Below are 17,878 nucleotides of genomic sequence, written 5' to 3' on the forward strand. Positions count from 1 at the left end.
AACTGCGTTGGTATTTTTAACAGCACATTAGGGATACAGTTAGTTAATGAACTGGAGAGAAGTCACAAGCCTCTTTCATCTGTTGTATGTGTTTTCACCTTGCTGTGTGAACCATGTCCCCTGTTCAGTTATTTCAGCAGCTCGATCAATAGTTATGAGCTATCAGTTTTGCTGATGGTTCAGATGGTGAAGAACCTGCCTGCAATGGAGGAGACTGGAGTACGATCCCTGGGTCAGGAAGATCCCCTGGAGAAGGGCACGGCAACTCACTCCAGTATTCTTGCCTGGAGAATCCCATGGGCACAGAAGCCATGGTGGCTTCAGTCCATGAGGTTGCAAAAAGTTGGACATGACTGAACAATAGTTACGAGCTGCAGACGAAGCTGATACCACTTGGTTTCACAAAAGAAAACAGAGACCAGAGAGAAAAGAAGGAACAGTTGGTAGTTTGCTAAATGCCCTATTTATTCCGCAATCAAGGTTCAGAAATGAGGGGATACAACTGGAATCTCTGCATAACTGTCATGTCAGAGCCACAAATGGATGGGGAGGGAGTGAGGAAGATGGCTTCTCTGCACAGTGACCGCCCCCCGCCTCCCCCTTTAAAAGTGAACACAATGAGGCTGGATTACAAGTGGCCTGTCTCTCTGACCCATCATCAAGCCTCTCCACTTTAATCTTTAAGAACCAGCGGGGCCTTCACTTGGTCGGCCACCTCCTTGCCAACCAGCACCTCGACGATCTTCAGCGCAAACTCGAAGCTGGTTCCTGGCCCCCGGCTGGTGAGGATCAGGCCGTCTTTCTCCACACGGTTCTCGGAGTAGCTGTAATGACCTGGGAAATAAAAACAAAGAAGGGTTACGTCCTCGTGGGCTGTGTAGGACAGCCATGAACACCACTCGACACTTCCATTCCCTTACCACACACTGCTGCTGCTGCTAAGTCGCTTCAGTCGTGGCCGACTCTATGCGACCCCATAGACGACAACCCACCAGGCTCCCCCGTCCCTGGGATTCTCCAGGCAAGAACACTGGAGTGGGCTGCCATTTCCTTCTCCAATGCATGAAAGTGAAAAGTAAAAGTGAAGTCACTGAGTCGTGTCCAACTCTCAGCGACCCCATGGACTGCAGCCTACCAGGCTTCTCCGTCCATGGGATTTTCCAGGCAAGAGTACTGGAGTGGGGTGCCATTGCCTTCTCCGAACCACACACTACTGTCTCACAAAAATGAAAACACAAACGAGCCAAAATTTTTAAAAAAAGCAAAAGCTCACAACACCAGCACTGTAGCCAGTCACTCATAACTCCATTAGGTACCTCCAGCTCTCAGAACACAGCAGGACAGAAAGGGAGAGGGTTTCTCTGAATCCCCTTTCCTGCCTAAGCACGAACTGTCCAAAAGGAACTCAGCTATCAGAAATCCCCTCCGGGAAGTTCTATCAATCAGAAGAGAAAACCAGGAGCTGATACTACACCCAGACAAACCTTGTCACAAACTATCATTCCTCCCATCTACTCTTCAAAGGGCCCCTTCATCTTTCTGAAAACCCAATTACCTTCCCCTGAGAGGCCTGTCTCCCCTTTCCCCATTAAGATGGAATTTAAGCCAGAATTCTAAACCATCTCAGGGAATTACTCATTTTCCCCTGGGGCTCTTCCATGTAAACATGAGTTCTAGTGCTTAGTTGCTTAGCTGTGTCTGACTCTGCAACCCCATGGCTTGCAGCCTGCCAGGCCTCCACTGTAGACTGCACAGCCCCTAATGAGGTCTCCTGCATTGGCAAGCAGATTCTTTGCCACTAGCACCACCTGGGAAGCCCAAACATAAAGTATACATGTTAATAAACTTTGTTCTTCTCCAGTCAACCTGTCTCCTGTAACAAGGGTCTCAACTAAGAACTCAGAAGGATACAAGGGAAAATTACTTTTCCTTCCCTATAAAATGCTGGGGGAAGGAGGATGTAGGGGAACCAGTGCTGAAGGTAGAAACGACCTGGATTATACAGACCCCGTGGGTGATGCACACTTTCTGCTTGCTGCCTCCACAGCAAACAAGCAGAAACAACGCACAATGTGTCATGGGTGGGGAGAGAGAGGTGCAAGTGGGGAGAAACCTAGTTTCTCATCAGGCACTGCCTGCTTTCGGAGGCCACAGCTGGCTGTATCTTTGCAAATGTAGTAAGAAAACAGGCTGCTCCTACATTCGCACGACCACCTCCAAGATCTGAGGGCTCAAAGCTGGGATTCCCTGAACCACCTCCCACCCTCACGTTCTACATCAGTCAGTCACCAAATCCTCCTACTGCACAAGCACCAGGCCCGAACTCCTCACATGCAGCAGCACCCCACGTGGCCTGGCCCCTTGACCCCGCAGCTGCCCCCAGGGCCCACTCTCCCGCCTGAAGCTTGCAGCTCTGCTACAGAGGGTACTGTAGTCTTTCCGGCCCTGGAGGAGCTGCCCAGGCTGCTCCCTCTGCCCAGAAAGCTCCTCTCAGCAACTCACTCCTTTGAATTCAGCATGGACCCCTCTCTCACCAGGCCCCCCAGGTCACTCTATCATGCACCCTCCCAGCACCCAAGAAACCATCTGGCTCCTATTTACCTCTGGTCTGTGAAATGCTGAGCCCTCACCTACGTGTCCAGTCTAGAATGCTAATGGCACCAGGGAGGTACTTCCAAGTGTCAGGTGAAGGAAAGATCAAATGAACACTCCCTGCCTGCTGCCTCAATGCAGGACCTCTGCGTGCAGAGTCCCCCTTCCTCCTGTCTTTCCCTCCACTCTCAGCGCCACCCAACAGGGCACGTTCCACAGTGCAAACCAGAGCACACCCAGGTGCCCCCCATGAGAAGCCTTCACCACTTTCTCTGGCACCTTGAAGTGACCCTCAACTCCAAATCATGGTACACAGGCCCTGAGGCCCAGCCTGTGCACAAAGACAGGGCAGAAAGAAGCAGAGGGGAGACAAAGAAGAACCCACAGGAGTAAACAGCGACCTGGACGGGATAAAGGCCACGGTGAGGACATGGAGGCCCGAGGTGTGTCTTGGAGATAAAATGCCAAGACCTTGCGGAGGAACTGGACATGGGGAGACACCAATGATGACTTCCGGCCACCTGGCTGCATGGTGACACTGCTCAATGACAGGACATGAAGGACAAACAGATTCAGGGCGGGGGTCAAAAGCCCACAAGGGTCCTCTACGCAATCCTGCCCCATCTGGTACCTGCAGGCAGAGTTGGGCCTGCAACACCGCACGACCTCTGCCCCCTCCCTCTCTGAGGAGCCCCAAGAAGATGGCTTGATCTTGTCCCCTTCTCTGTCCCCAGAGCCCAAAGAGCTCAGGAAATGCTTGTTTGATGCTCACACAGAACAGCGCACCTAAGCAAGATGCTCCTGCTGCACCAGCAAGCTTTAGAGACCATGTCCCAAAGTACCCGTCCTTTCCCAGGGATGAACACCACTGCCCTGCTTCAGGGCTTCCTCTCAGTACAAATCAAGTCACCCAGTGAAACAACTGATGACAGTCCGTGAGCGCCTCCCAGTTACCCTTCTACAGAAGAAAAGGGGATCCCTAGCCTGCAGGGGAGAGGTTTTCCTAAGCTAACCTCATTTACAGTTGGTTAGAGATCATCCCAAGTGCTGAAATAGAGAACCCAGAGCCGAGATGGACATTGAGACACAGGCAATGAAGGCAAGGCTCTGAACGATTGAGGTAACAACCCCTTTGTGGGTAAAATACTACAAATACAGCTTACACTGGTTAAAAATGTTTAAAAATTCCAGTTCTTCTCAAAAATCTCAGCCAGAAGAGCTAAAGGTCTGCTTGCAGACCACCTCCACCTAGTGGTGAAGACGGAGAAAAACGACACCTGCACACCAGTCCGTTCCTGGTCAACCTGCAGGAGGTGTTCATTCCTTTTTAACTTTAAGCAAACACTTCAAAGCCCCTCTCAAAACCCAGAGACGAAGCAGCCGGGGAGGCTAGGGGCCAGAGGGTAGTAACCAACAGCCGCTTTCCCCTGCACACCCTCACCTTCGTGGTCTGGGAGCCCCAGAGACGCGGTGGCCCAGACAGCCCTAGATCATTACTATCCAGCCCTTCTAGGAAAAGCCCCTGACCCCTGAGGACAGCAGCTCAGGTATCAGTCTGCCAGATTCAAACCTCAGTCTGCTAGTTAGCAGCTGTCTGACCTCCCTGTTTTTCTCTTCTGTAAAATGGGCATTATGCCAACCCAACAGGCTGAGCCCTGGTGATAGCAGCCTGTCTGCTCTGCATCTCCAGCACTCAGCCCGGAGCCAGGCAGAGCCAGGCACTGACTGGTGGGCCCTTTGACACAGCTTCAGTGACCATGGACGTCTCCGTGTGTCACACACACTGACTCACAGAGCCCATCAACAGCCCCGAGAGGCAGGAGCTACCTATGGTCCTCCTCAGGTGACAGATGGGGAAACCAAGGCCCAGCGAGGTTACAGGACCAGCCCTTGGGGGCAGGGAGGGGTGGGGCTGGAGCCACATGGGAGTCACCTGCTCCGGAGTCCCTGTTCGTCCCTGGGAGCCGGCATCCAGCCGTTTAGTAAACCACACAAATGAGAACTGAACAAAACTTTGAAGTCACCCCTTCTTTATTTTAAAGCTGAGAAATAGAAACACTCTGTCCTTCAGATTGGATGGCTTATGTGAGTAAAAAATGTCACAGTGCTCTTAATTTGAAGTTCATGATGAGAACAAGCAGAAGGGCCTCCTCACCCAGGAAGTGATCACAGCTCCACTTCTCAGAATGCAGACACTGCAAATGTCTTTTTCTTACAAGAGGCCTTGCTGACTGAACCCAATGCCTGGTGACCGCAGTGTGTGTGGGCCTCATGTGGACAGACACGTGGCCCCAGTTCTGGACCGACTTGGGCCAACGGCCTGTTTTTTCGTCGGTGAAGCCCATATGTCCTTTACTGGGTACCTGGGCTGCCAGGCTCGAGATAACACATGTGAAGGTGCCCTGTAAGTGCCCAAGAGTCAACAATCTCACATTCTTCTATTTCTGATCAGCCTCGTCTTCCTGAGGTGTTACGAGGAAAGAGCCACAAAGATACACAAGCAGATAATGGGGAACACGTTCCACTCGCTTCTTCCTTCTCACGAGTTGTTACTGCTAAAGGAAGCCTGATTCTGCTCTTTCTGACCCTCCAAAATCCCACCATTAGCTCAAAGTAAACTAAACCCCTACATTAAAAAATGCCCAGAAGTCAGAGCCTTAAAAAAAAAAAATCAATTTTCACATAGATGGTTTTATTCACAACTTATCTTTCTATCAACTAAAAAACAACTATAGATTTTTCAAAAAAAAATCAATACTACTTTGGATCAAATCTAAGAATATGCAGAATGTCCAACACCAAGAGTGAACCCTAAGGTAAACTATGGACTTTGGGTGGTGATGACGTGTCAGTGCAGTTCATCGATTGTTACAAAGGTATCGTCTTGCGGGGGAAAGGAAGCGGATGGGGAGGGAGGTGAGGATGGGGGCACAGAGGGTTTATGGAAACTCTGTACTCTGCTTAATTTTGCTGTGAACTAACACTCCTTTAAAGCATAAGGTCTATTGTTTTACAAGGCAGTAAAATGAAAAACGCATCACTTTGCTATGAAAGGATGAACGAAGAAAGAACATGAATTGCCCTACTTTTAGTTCAGAGTAAGTCCAGAGCAGAACTGATATGACGAGAAAATGTATCAGTGGCACAGCTATTTTCAAATCTGCTCTTGATATTATCAGTCTTTTGATGTAGCCACTGGCTGCTGGTTAGTGGGTATTTTAAATGGAGCTGGTCACCCAGTTTCCCCACTGGTTGAACACCAGCTGAGCCACTTATGATTTCCAAGTGGGAATTTCTGATTCCCTTGCACACATCCGCACCAGTGTGATGTGCCTTTCTCTATACAGGTTTCAGTCTCTGCTCCCTTCGATATGCAGGCCAGGCACAGGTGGCAGAGGAAGGTACTGCCTGGCTGGTGCTCTGAACCACATGCCGAGAAGCACTGTTTCTGAGGCAGCATCCATCATGACACAGCTGCACATCCAGAAGCACAGTGACCCTGCTGTGCCCCTAACTATACACTGCCTCATAATTTGAAATTTGATGCATTTTTTAATTTGGTGCACGTGTATCTGCAAGCTATTAACTCCTGGAGGGCAGAGACAATGACATGCGTTTTTAAAAACATAACCTCCAAGTACCAAGTAACATTAGAGAAATAATAAGTTAGGAGAGAAGAAAGGTATAATGTTAGGTTCGAAAAGCAAGCTGCAGAACATATTTACTAGCTCTCATTTGAGTAAAAACATTAAACTACAAAGGATAATGAGTATGTGCAGAGAAAATTCTAGAGTTACACAGGAAACCTAACAGAAGTTACCTCTGAAAAGTAGAAAGGGGGTAGGGAAGTCAGAGAGAAGGAAATCATTTACCTTTACTTCATTCCTTTCTGTACTGCTTGTTTTTTTCTTTTTTTTTTTTTACCATGAACAGAAAATTGTTTTTATAAAAATAAATGTATAAAAGTTAAACATCTGGCTGATATTAATATCTACAAAGGAACCTGTCAATGAAGGAGCAGGCCTCCTCTGCAGGAAAGGAGCAATGTCCATTTTACTCTGGACTGTGGGCAAAAGGGCAGCCTCTGAAATTGCCACCAAGGTTTAAATTTTATCCTTAGACTGCTGGCAAAGTATTTAGTAAGCTAGTTAAACTGGCATTTTGCAACCACTTCAATCTGTGACCACGCGGAACCCAGCAGGCCTTTGGCTCAGCCCCTGTACCCTGTTAGGCAACCTGCACAGAGAGACCCACCCGTTAGCTGGTCTTTCTCATTAAAACACTTGCAAAGAAAGTGAGGAACACATTACACCCCAACCCACCCCCTATGTACAAAATATCTTCCAAGTGGGAGACAATGTTACAGCACAGCTTTCTGAGTAGGTCTTTCTCCACCTTAGAACATAAGCATGTACTTACTTCCGTTCATCATTTTGTCTTTAGCAAGTGGGTGTGTTGTAACTTTGCTTCCAAAACCTATTTCATGAGCCAGCAGAGCTGTAGGACCTAAAAAGATGAATAAAAAGATTTAAGTGTGTACACAGAAAAACCCATGTTTTAAAAACTGCAGCAATAAGAGCATTCTTTGAATCAGGGGGCTCTTACCTAAAAATATACTTATGATTCTGAAACTAAACACTTACTAGTATGAGAGGTAAAGTATGTTTATAAGCAACCATCTGCAGAACACGTGTAGCAAAAATGTACAAACTCAAAACACTTCAATAACCACTTAATCAGGAAGATTTACCTTTATACCTAAGGAGCAAACAGATTAACAAACCATGCCCCCTCAAGGAACAGGCTGTAAATATAACAGGGGTACAATGAATGGGAGACCACCAAGGGTTAAATGTCTTGCCTCTTTGCAAATGGAAGACTTAATTATACATTGAACGCAACCAGCATGCTCTGCACCTCTGGGCTTGACTGCTATTTCACGGACTAATTTTACTTTTCTACTTGAACAGGAAAGATCAGCACTCACCCATCTACCCAAATATATCAGGTGGTATATATTAAATGAATATATTAAATTGAATGGGAGATCTTCCCAGCCCCACCGGAGACACCCATGAAATGCCTACATGGCTGAGACACAGAGGTGCTGGCGTTTCTTTCTTACAACCATGCGCTGAAGAGAAGAGTACAGCACAAATGCCCACTGTGGTCCTCTACACTGTCACCCTTAAAACGAAGGTTAAAAAAAAAATGCAGGTGCCAACTTGAGACTTTAATGAGTGGTCAACTTTATTGATAAATCATTTTGTAATAATTCTCAAATAAAGACTAAAATCAGAAAGATTTCTTACCTTCTGTTATTTTAAATCTACTTTTTAAAAAAGGAGTCCCTCTACCTTTTTTCTCTAAGTCACCAAAAAAAAAAAAAAAACCCCACAAAGAAAAACTTTCTAACACCTCATATCAAACCTAGAAAAACTCCAGAAGACCACTGTGACCTTCTAAATGGTTAGGGCACTGCAGCTAAGGTCCCAAGACAGACTTGCCCACTTCAGCTCCAGCAAACCCAAGCACTGGCTCTTCGGACCTTTCATATTTCAACACAGTTCTAAGGAAAAAGTAGTTACATAGCAGACCTATGGTCGACTCAAGATCTTAGCAGCTACTAACAGGAAGATCAAACAAGTATCACCTAATTACATAAGCTGTCGGTCTAACATCAGGTGTCGGTTTTAGACCAAGTCCTCATTTATATCTTACATCAAAAGCCTCTTAAACATGTCTGATGTCGCCTCCCTCCTTAACCTGTATTCTGCATACAAGAGCTGTGTTTGGAAGCAAATTTTAAAAGTCTGTCATAATTATCACTCAATTTTATTTGAATGGATTCATTACTTTCTTATTTTGTAAGACTTTAAGAAACAATCATTTCTGCTCCCTCCAGGTGATAAAATTGTTACCTATAATGATGTTAATAAATGTATGGTAAACTCAAAATTATGGCTTTCTGGGGCATGAGAATCCTAGTTGGGGGCTTCCCTGGTGGCTCAGGGGTAAGGACTTCGCCCACCACTTCAGGAGGCACAGGTTCCATCCCCGGTCTGGGAAGATCCCACATGCCACGGAGCGGCTGAGTCAGTGCACAACTACTGAGCCTGTGCTCTAGAGCCCAAGAACCACAACTACTGAGCCCACGTGCCCAACTACTGAAGCCCAGGGCCTGTGCTCCACAACAAGAGAAGCCACCGCAATAACCCTGTGCACCAAAACCAAGAGTAGCCCCTGCTCTCTTCAACTAGAGAAAAGGCTGTACAGCAATGAAGACCCAGCACACAGTCAAAAGTAAATAAGTTTTATATATGCAAATACACAGGGGTCCAGCTCGGACCTGGGAGCAGAGGGCACAGTGGACAGAATCACCCTGGGAGGACCAGAGGGAGAGTCAACAGCGCCACCATGTGGTTACTTATGGAAAGGGTCCTAGCCTCTCCAGGCGTCCCAGAGCTTGAACCTGTACCTGGAGCCCAGCACCTGCCAACTGGCTTCCATACCCCTCACGGCTCCCTCTCTCCCCCAGTCTCACTTCATTTCTCCAGAAAGCCTCCCTTCCAGGTTCTTTCTCTCGCTCTCACTCAGTATCAGGGGTTAAGCTAACATTCCTTCAGTTCAGTAAACTGTTTCCGATCCCTAAGTGTAAGCCTCATCTTGTTCTCATCTACTGAATGAAACATGGAATCTCTGCCATTGCTTGTTCCAATCTCTCCTCAACACACAATCACGCTTCTCAGGTCTTCTGCAGCACCCAGCAGAAAAGTGCAGGACATTCAATCAGACGACATGTTACCAGCGCCGTTTACTTTACAGATGGATGTAAATGATGATAAGGGCTGCATGTCTTAACAGCCTGGGAATCAATCCTGCCTCAGCACAACACTGGGAACCAGAAGCAGCTCATGATTCTGCTACCTTAGTGACACAAAATGACAAACTGACATGTGATTTTTTACTTTCAGCAGTCCTAAGGACACAAACCCAATGCAAACCCTTCCTTTCTTTCTTTGGTCAAAGCACTAAGCACTAACGATGTGGCAGAGGTGAGGGGTCAGCACGTAGGGTGGGGGGTGAGGTGGGGTGAGGGTGGACTGGACCAAGTCCATATTCAACTAATACCACCTATGTCCTCCTCCTTCTTAGTATCTTCTGCTTCTGTTAGGTCCATACCGTTTTTGCCCTTTATTATGGCCATCTTTGCATGAAATGTTCCCTTGGTATCTCTAATCTTCTTAAAAGAGCTCTCTAGAAGAAAAGCTAATACCAACCTAGACAGCATATTAAAAAGCACAGACATTACTTTGCTGACAAAGGTCCATCTAGTCAAAGCTATGGTTTTTCCTGTAGTCATTTATGGACGTGAGAGTTGGACCATAGAGAAAGCTGAGTGCTGAAGAACTGATGCTTTTGAACTGTGGTGTTTGAGAAGACTCTTGAGAGTCCCTTGGACAGCAAACCAGTCAATCCTAAAGGAAATCAGTCCTGAATATTCATTGGAAGGACTGATGCTGAAGCAGAAACTCCAATACTTTGGTCACCTGCTGCAAAGAACTGACTCACTGGAAAACACCCCAATGCTGGGAAAGATTGAAGGCAGAAGAAGGGAACAACAGAGGACGAGATGGTTGGATGGCATCATCGACTCAATGGACATGACTGAGTTGGAGCAAGCTCCGGGAGCAGGTGTGAACAGGGAAAACTGGCGTGCTGGAGTCCATGGGGTCGAAAAGAATTGGACATGACTGAGTGGCTGAACTAACTGATGTCTTCCTCCTTAAGGAGCAGTGCAGCTACTTGGGCTGCAGTGTCCTTTAGCAGAGAAATCCTTAAGCCAGAAGGGCAGGTCAGAGGTCAGTGCTGACTGGAACCCAAAGACGAGGACTGCCAGGCGGATGCCCCTCAGTCCTTCCTGGTCTCTTACTCGCGGGTTCTCAAACACTCTATAGTCTTAGGGTCCTTTCAGCTATTAGTGTGAGTTACATTTATCAGTAACTGTAATGCCAGAAATTAAAACTTGAAAGGTTTACGAGCTAAGAACACTCAGCACACAAGCCATGCCTGAATGATGCCACTGTTATTCTCTGATGTAATTCCTATGAGAACTAAAAGCAAAAAGGCAAATAATGTGTGAGCAGTGTCTGCTCTGCCCCTCTGGAAAGAGTGCGAGAACGACTGCTCTAAGGCTCAGTCCCCAGACCCCCAGCCTATGACTATGATCTCTTTTAAAGAGTCTACCATATTGAACAAAATATCGTGTCATTTTGTCTAACCATCCATTCATTTGCTTATCTGTTCTCTTGATAAAACATTTAATGAAGACCTATGAATAAGGAAAGTGAAAGTGAAGTCGATCAGTCGTGTCCAACTCTGTGTGACCCCATGGACATCAGGCTCCTCCGTCCAAGGGATTTTCTAGGCAAGAGTACTGGAGTGGGTTGCCATTTCCTTCTCCAGAGAATCTTCCTGACCCAGGGATCAAACCCAGGTCTCCCGCATTGTAGACGCTTTACCATCTGAGCCACAGGCACCTGCCAAATTACACTATGAAAAAAATGGAAGATGGCAGAATATCATCTATTAGAGCAAAAAGAACGGACTTTAAAATGGTATCAAAAACCAAAGGACTGATATTACTAGGTTTCAAAGATGTGAGGACCCCTGCAAAGCACCACCATCCTTACTCGAAATCATGCGGCAGAGAATATACAGTACCTCAGACTTGGAGCTGAACCCTGAGGATCAGACGGGAAGCCCCCAGGGCAAGCTCAGGGCAGACTGGGATTGTTAGCGCTGGCCTGATTCTTGCTGACCCTGTGCTGGCAGAAGTCCTCTCTGGCACTGGGACTGGCTGTAACAACTGTTTATTGAATTCCAGAGGGGCCTTGCTTTCCTCCAGGCCCATCATACACAGAAAACAATAGGTTCCACACAATGCACACCAAAGGCAGGGAGAGGCAGAAAACGGAGTAACTGCAGTCACTTCTGACATGACACCAACCTCACGCTCCCAACTAAACAAACACATCAACACAGAAGCCCTTCATGCTTTAGAAGTGGAAGAAGTACTGGGAACACAATCTCGTACTCAAAGACAACCCTGTCATGTGTTTTTTGAAGCAAGCTGCTGCAATTCATGGGACGGCAGAGTCGGACACGACTGAGTGACTGAACTGAACTGAAAACACCCTTGGACAGGGGCCGGCCTGAGGTTACCTGCACAGATGGCAGCGATGAGGCCCTTCCTCTTCTCTTGTTCCTTCAGTATCTCCTTCACAGCAGCGGACTAGTCAAGAGAACCAAAGTACATCAAGTTGTCATTAAGCCACAGCCAATCTCGGCTAGAAACTTTGGTAGAATCTGGCTTTAGCTTAACCACAACATCTTCCATCTGACTGTTTTTCAACAATATTGCCAAATCATTAATATGAAAACTATCAAATTCATAGTGTTTCTACAGGCTTAAACCCAACCACAACGTTTATATAGAAAAGGGTATCCTCTCCTTAAAGATGTTTAAAGATAAGCTGAGAAAACTATTTCCCCTGGGCATGCTAACCTTTGCTGTCTTGTACTCTAGGGATACAGCAAAGAGGAAAGGTGCTGTTTGGGGTTTTTTCCAGATAGCAAAGTGAGGAGAGCGCCCCAAGGTCCCAAATGTCTGACTTGACCTGGTTCATGAGTTTCTATCTCATGAAGCCCCTGCCCCTCTCATCTCCTTCTCCCTTCCCTCCTGCAGGCTGATGCTTCACATAACAGAAGCAGCAGTGGCTTCCTTTATACCACTTTTCATTCAAGCTGGCAGCTCTAGGCCCCTGCAATCTCCCTCACTCCAATGGCTGAATAGACAGCCAACCTCTTACCTTTCAGTGTTTAACTCTTCACAAGCACAAAATAAATCATTCTGTTGCTACTGGGGGGGCAGTGGTAATCTTACATTTGGACTCTATTCACAGAATCTATTCACAACTGTTCCACCAATTCTGCTTACTTCTACAGTAGATTTTATTAGAAATGACTTTTTTAAAAATTAAGCTGGAACACCGTTTTGTTCATCTTTTCCTATTCTATTCACAGCCTCCTTCCTGAAATATTTTAATAACAAAAACAACAGAATACAAGATGTTGGAATACTCTCTTTACACACTTTACCTCGGATAAATTCTGTGCACCCAGATTACCTCCTGGCAGAACCACCACATCGTAAGGTCCCTGTAACAGTTTAAAAAATAAGAAAAGTGAAAATGTTTTATTTGAAATGTGCGTTAAACAGTAACACATTCATATGTTAAATATGGTCACAGTAAAAATATTGTTCATAGAGAAAGTTAAATAACTCAAGGTGTTTCTCTACAATGGAATACTGTAACTACCAACAATGCAGAAAACCTCCATATACTATAACACGAAATGATGTCTGTGCTGCAGAATTGCAGGTGTAGCACGATCTCATTCTTATAAAAACAATAAATGTATGTGAATGCATATGTGTGTCTCTATACACACCCTCACCCCCACATACATGTGTACAGTATAGATACTCGTGGACAAAGGAAACTGCCAGCTGACGCAGGAAGCAAGGAAGGGAAGAATGAGAAAGGGACATTAACAATAACACCTGACTTTGTGTTTGTCTACATTGTATGGATTATTTTTCAACAAGAATGTACACAGTAATAAATTAAAAAAAAAACTCTAGAAGGCACAAAAGCATGTTTTAACCTTAAGTAAAATGGAACTTGGGGTATTAAAAAAAATGACACAATATTTTATTATCTCAGATACTAAAACACCCTAGAAATCTAATGATTTCAAACTTGCTTAAATTATGAAAGAGAAATTGATTTAATACAGTATCTTAAAATGTTAAAAGTTTAAAAAAAAATTTTGTCATTAAGCAAACGACAAAATGAAAATCTAATACATTTTTACTCCAACATATACTAGTTACTTTTAAAGACTATGAAATGTCCTATGTTGTTTCGAAGCCAAGCAAAACTTAAAATCTGTGAAGTATGAAAATTTCTTTCACTCCATTTAGAAACTGAACAATAAACAGACACAAAATGTAACCAGTATTCTAGAACACCCAGACCCTACAGGACAAAAAAGAACAGGGAAGAAACACTGCTACTCTCTCATTTTTAACCTCTTATTTAGAGATTCAACAACTACAAAATATCAACATTCTTATACTTCACAATCTAGCACTGAGATACATGAATTTATCAGAGAGGCATACATTTTTCTATGCTTTTGAGGAGAGCCAGGCACAGGGAATTCTGCGCCCAGGCTCCTCATAGCACAGAAAAGCTGCCATGGGTGGTGATTGCCCCATCCCTGCTGGAAGAGGGTGTACCCGACACTTCTGTCACACTGGCCCCTGAAGCCTGAGCCCCGTGAAAGCACAGGCTCAAGTGTCTGGTATGTGTGGGCAGGCATGCTTCTGAGGAAAGGGACCACAGCTCTTGACGGATTCCCAAAAGTGTTGGTCCCCCACGAAAGGAAGAACCTCAATTCTGAAGATACTGAAAAAGTGACACAATTTAAGGAGAACTCACTCCTCCTTTAATCCAACCACAAATCAAGTATGAGTTATTCCGTGTAAAATGAATCACACAACCCCACATCTGTGTCACTGATAAAGGAAAGATAAGAAGCAGCTTTCGAATAAAGGGTAAGAAATGAATGGGAAATGTGCAGGTGACTCTCACACTAAGTAATGTAGTTACAGAAGGAGGCAAGGCTGCCTGTATGAGCCAGAACATTAGTGATGGTGTTCCGCCCACACCAAGCACATGAGGTCAGGGACCTGCCAGGTTCTGAGGATACAGAGTGGAAAAAGGCAAAGTTCTCCACTTCCCAGGGCTTAATTTAGTGCTGAAGACCTCCAAGCAAAGTAACTTTCTTAAAACAAGGCTGTGCTAATTACAGTTTCAGATGTAGTTAAGACAGAGTTCAAGAAACTGATAAAGAAGCAGTAAGAAGGAACGATCCCAAGTCTAGAGAACAAACCTCTTTTCTTGCATCTTCCAGACTGGCGTCAGGACAAATGACAACATCTCGGCTACACTGTACCGGGTCTTTTCCAGCCAGACCTGCGACGGTGACCTTAATCTAAGAGAAAGACGTCATCATGATATTTAAGAACACTGAACATAAATTTAGAGTAACATTTTCACAGCTGGCCTGTGTTTTAAAATAACCTGGCAAGAAATACTGCAACAAAACCATGCTGACTTTAGGTTATTAAGTTGGCTAAATATTATTTAACCACTAGATCTGTCCCAGTTTGTCTGACAGTATGAATTAAAGATGCTGTCCCAGTACCCCATCTGCTTAGCCTCCTTTCTTCCACAAGTGTTCTTGTCTGTGTGATAAATCATATGATCATCCTACCGATAAAACAGCTTGCAAAGTTGCTGTTGCCATTTAACCCTCCTGGTATTTTCATAAGGTAGAAATGCAAGTTAAGACAATGAAATACTACTCTGCTGCCCTGCAAAAATTCACAAAGTTGACAATACTGAGAATAGGAATTTTCCTCACTGCTGGTGGGCCCACATATCAGTACTTTGGAGAGTCACTTGACAAAATCTAGTAACATCATATATGCAAGTAGTAATTCCTTTTAGGCTCAGAGCCTAGAAAAACTTTCATATCTTTAAACAAGAAAAACCTGCACAAGAATATTACAAATGTTCAGCTATAAGATAAGTAAGCATTAGAAACTAATGTACAACAGGATAGGTACAATTAATACTGTTGTGTGTAATATGCAAAAGTTTTTAAGAGTAATTCCTAAGAGTTCTCATCATAGGAAAAAATATTTTTCTTCTACTTCTTTACTTTCGTATTGATACAAGATGACGGATATTCACTAAACTTATTGTGGTCATCATTTCATGATAGATTTAAGTATGCTGTACACCATAAACTTACACAATGCTATATGTTGATTATATCTCAATAAAACCAGAACGACCAAAAAAAAAAAAAAAAGAGTATTACAGCACTATAATGCTGTAAAACAATGCAATAGAGGAATGGAGACTGGGCATATTCCCATAGTGCAATACTAAGCAGCAATTTTAAATAAACTGCATCTATATTCTTTACTAGAATGTGACTAGTTCACTTATTTAAATATTTGATTCACTGACTGACTGCTTCTCCGCCTGTTTCTTCAACTGTAACATGAGGTTGGCAATAACTCTTAGGATGGTTTTAAGGTTTTAAAAACTAGTATAAGTGCTTAGAATGGCATCCACCATTCCGTCAAGGCTATGTAAGCATTCACTATGGTTATGTGGGCGTATAAAGGTTCATAATGCGGATATGCAGAGTGAGAACCACAGTCTAATGTTACTTTAGACACGCTTGGGCTGGATTCACATCACTGTGAGGAAAGCAGTTATTTCTGGGGCCAGAAAGGGAATTGAATTAGGGAAATAAAGAGAGCTTTGCAATGTTTATTCCTCTAAAGCATCTGTATCTTTAAGAAACAGGTCTGAAAGAAATACAGTAAAATGTTAACAATATTAAACTGCAGATAATTATTACACAGCCTCTGTACTGTTGCGTATGTTTGAAATATTTCAGAAAGTACATTCAACACTACTTTATCCAAAATTACTTATAAGAATCCAAAAATGCTTTCAAACAGAGGAGGGCTAAAAAACTTTGAGGGACTTACTCCAGCTCGTCTCATGACATCTACAGGGATAACTGTCTCCATTTCCTCGGCTCCTTTAGCCAGGATGACCAGAGCTCTTTTTGAAGCCATTTTTATGTTGTATTTATTAAAGACTCAAAACAAGATTTTCAAGAAACTTTCACTGCAAGTGTACAAGACCTAAAAACAAGATTAAGGAACACTGTTAAGCAGAGTAACCAAGTGCTTCCCAGGGAAAAGATTTTGATAGGCAAACACAATAAAACAGCATTATTTGGTTAATACTGACTTAAACAGAATTTCAGTTCCTGTTTTTTGAGATGACATCACAGCAAGATTGCCAGCACGTTGGTTACTGTTCAGATTTCATCACGTTTATAAAAATCTAATTTCTAATATATTGTAAATGAAGCTTTCCAAGAGGGAGAGAGAAATACAAAACCACCTTTTTTCAAGTACTATTTTACAGAGAAGACTGAACTTCATGGATAAAAAAAGAAATACTGTCTTTAGCAATCACCCCGAGATTTTTGGAGGGGATTTTATTTTTTAGTTCCAGTAACTGCACTTAATTCTCGGGGGCGGTTAACAGTGTTACATATTTGAACACGCTTAAAAAAAAAGAAAAACGGAGAAAAATGGTAATTCCCCCATGCTACACTCAATCCTGATAGATTCTTCGCACTTAGCTCTCGTTGTAAACGACGGCCGCTATGCCGGGGTCTGAATTGCTGTTAGCCTATTTTTCTGGACTTTGTTTCGCATGCAACACAGATTTTAGTAAACGATGTCAAAAAAACAAGATTAACTAGCTCCAAGCTGGTGCGATGTTATGCAGGCAAATTCTAGAAGCTTCAGCGTTGCTACTATGCTGGCGAGCGAACGGCGCCCTCTGCGAACCCTGGGAGACCGCATCCTCCTCAGACGCGGCTAGACACAGGCCGGGTCCGCCCCGGTTCGGGGACCCTCTAGGGGTCCAGCGGGCGGCCCGTGCCCCCACGGCCCGAGCTTGCGCTGCGCTCCCCATGGCCCAGACCTGAACCTCGCCTCTCTTCCCACAGACGGCCAGCCTCGGCCCGTTCCGTCCGCAGTTCTGCGCCGGTGACGACTGGGCCGGTACCGCACCAACCCGGGACGCACGCAAGCGCGCACGCCGGCACGCACGCGCGCTGTCAGGCTTGGTCTTCAGCCCCGCACTGCGCAGGCGCGCGCCGCCCTGCCTGGCTCCTCAGCCCCGCACTGCGCAGACCCACGTAGCTCGCCCCACGTGATGTCATATCCGGCCGAACTAACCTCGGGGGACGTGCGGTACCTCCTGCCTTTCTGCGTGTAGATTGTACGCCTAGGCCTGGTTCCATTTGGAACAAGAGAAAGCGGAATCTTCTAAACTCACGCATTCTCCCGAAATCTCCCGCATCCGAGGGACGGCCCAGCGTGCCCCCAGCGCGCGCTGAATTTAACCCGTTTTTCATGCCGCAAGCCAGACGTTTTTCGCTGTGCTCGTCTGGAGAGCTGCGTGGGCTTGCTTTAAACCCGTATTTTCACAAAATAAAATAGTTCCTTCTTGCTTCCTCTGTGTCCTAGGGGCTTTCTTTGCATTGT

The 17,878-nt window shown here is 45.0% G+C and overlaps 1 protein-coding gene across 1 annotated transcript; it reads right to left on the bottom strand.

Annotated features, from left to right (window-relative positions):
* Window positions 1–444: 444 nt before the first annotated feature.
* On the bottom strand, window positions 445–17,572 carry PARK7 (Parkinsonism associated deglycase). Its single transcript, XM_069545787.1, has 7 exons — window positions 17,313–17,572; window positions 16,298–16,456; window positions 14,617–14,718; window positions 12,754–12,813; window positions 11,818–11,887; window positions 7,012–7,098; window positions 445–834 (listed from the first exon to the last, which is right to left on the bottom strand). The coding sequence occupies exons 2-7, from the start codon at window positions 16,385–16,387 to the stop codon at window positions 674–676; spliced, it is 570 nt and encodes a 189-aa protein (XP_069401888.1). The 5' UTR covers window positions 16,388–16,456; window positions 17,313–17,572; the 3' UTR covers window positions 445–673.
* Between the last annotated feature and the right edge of the window lie 306 nt (window positions 17,573–17,878).

This window comes from Ovis canadensis, chromosome 12 (genome assembly GCF_042477335.2).
Source record: "Ovis canadensis isolate MfBH-ARS-UI-01 breed Bighorn chromosome 12, ARS-UI_OviCan_v2, whole genome shotgun sequence".
Taxonomy (NCBI): domain Eukaryota; kingdom Metazoa; phylum Chordata; class Mammalia; order Artiodactyla; family Bovidae; genus Ovis; species Ovis canadensis.

Bases quoted from the DNA above. Each gene is read 5' to 3' on its own strand.
- PARK7 (XM_069545787.1), bottom strand. From the start codon at position 16,387: ATGGCTTCAAAAAGAGCTCTGGTCATCCTGGCTAAAGGAGCCGAGGAA. The intron at 11,888-12,753 runs GTAAAGTGTGTA...TCTCTTGACTAG, and splicing joins GTGCACAGAATTTATCCGAG to TCCGCTGCTGTGAAGGAGAT. The intron at 835-7,011 runs GTAAGTACATGC...TTTATTTCCCAG, and splicing joins AGACAAAATGATGAACGGAA to GTCATTACAGCTACTCCGAG.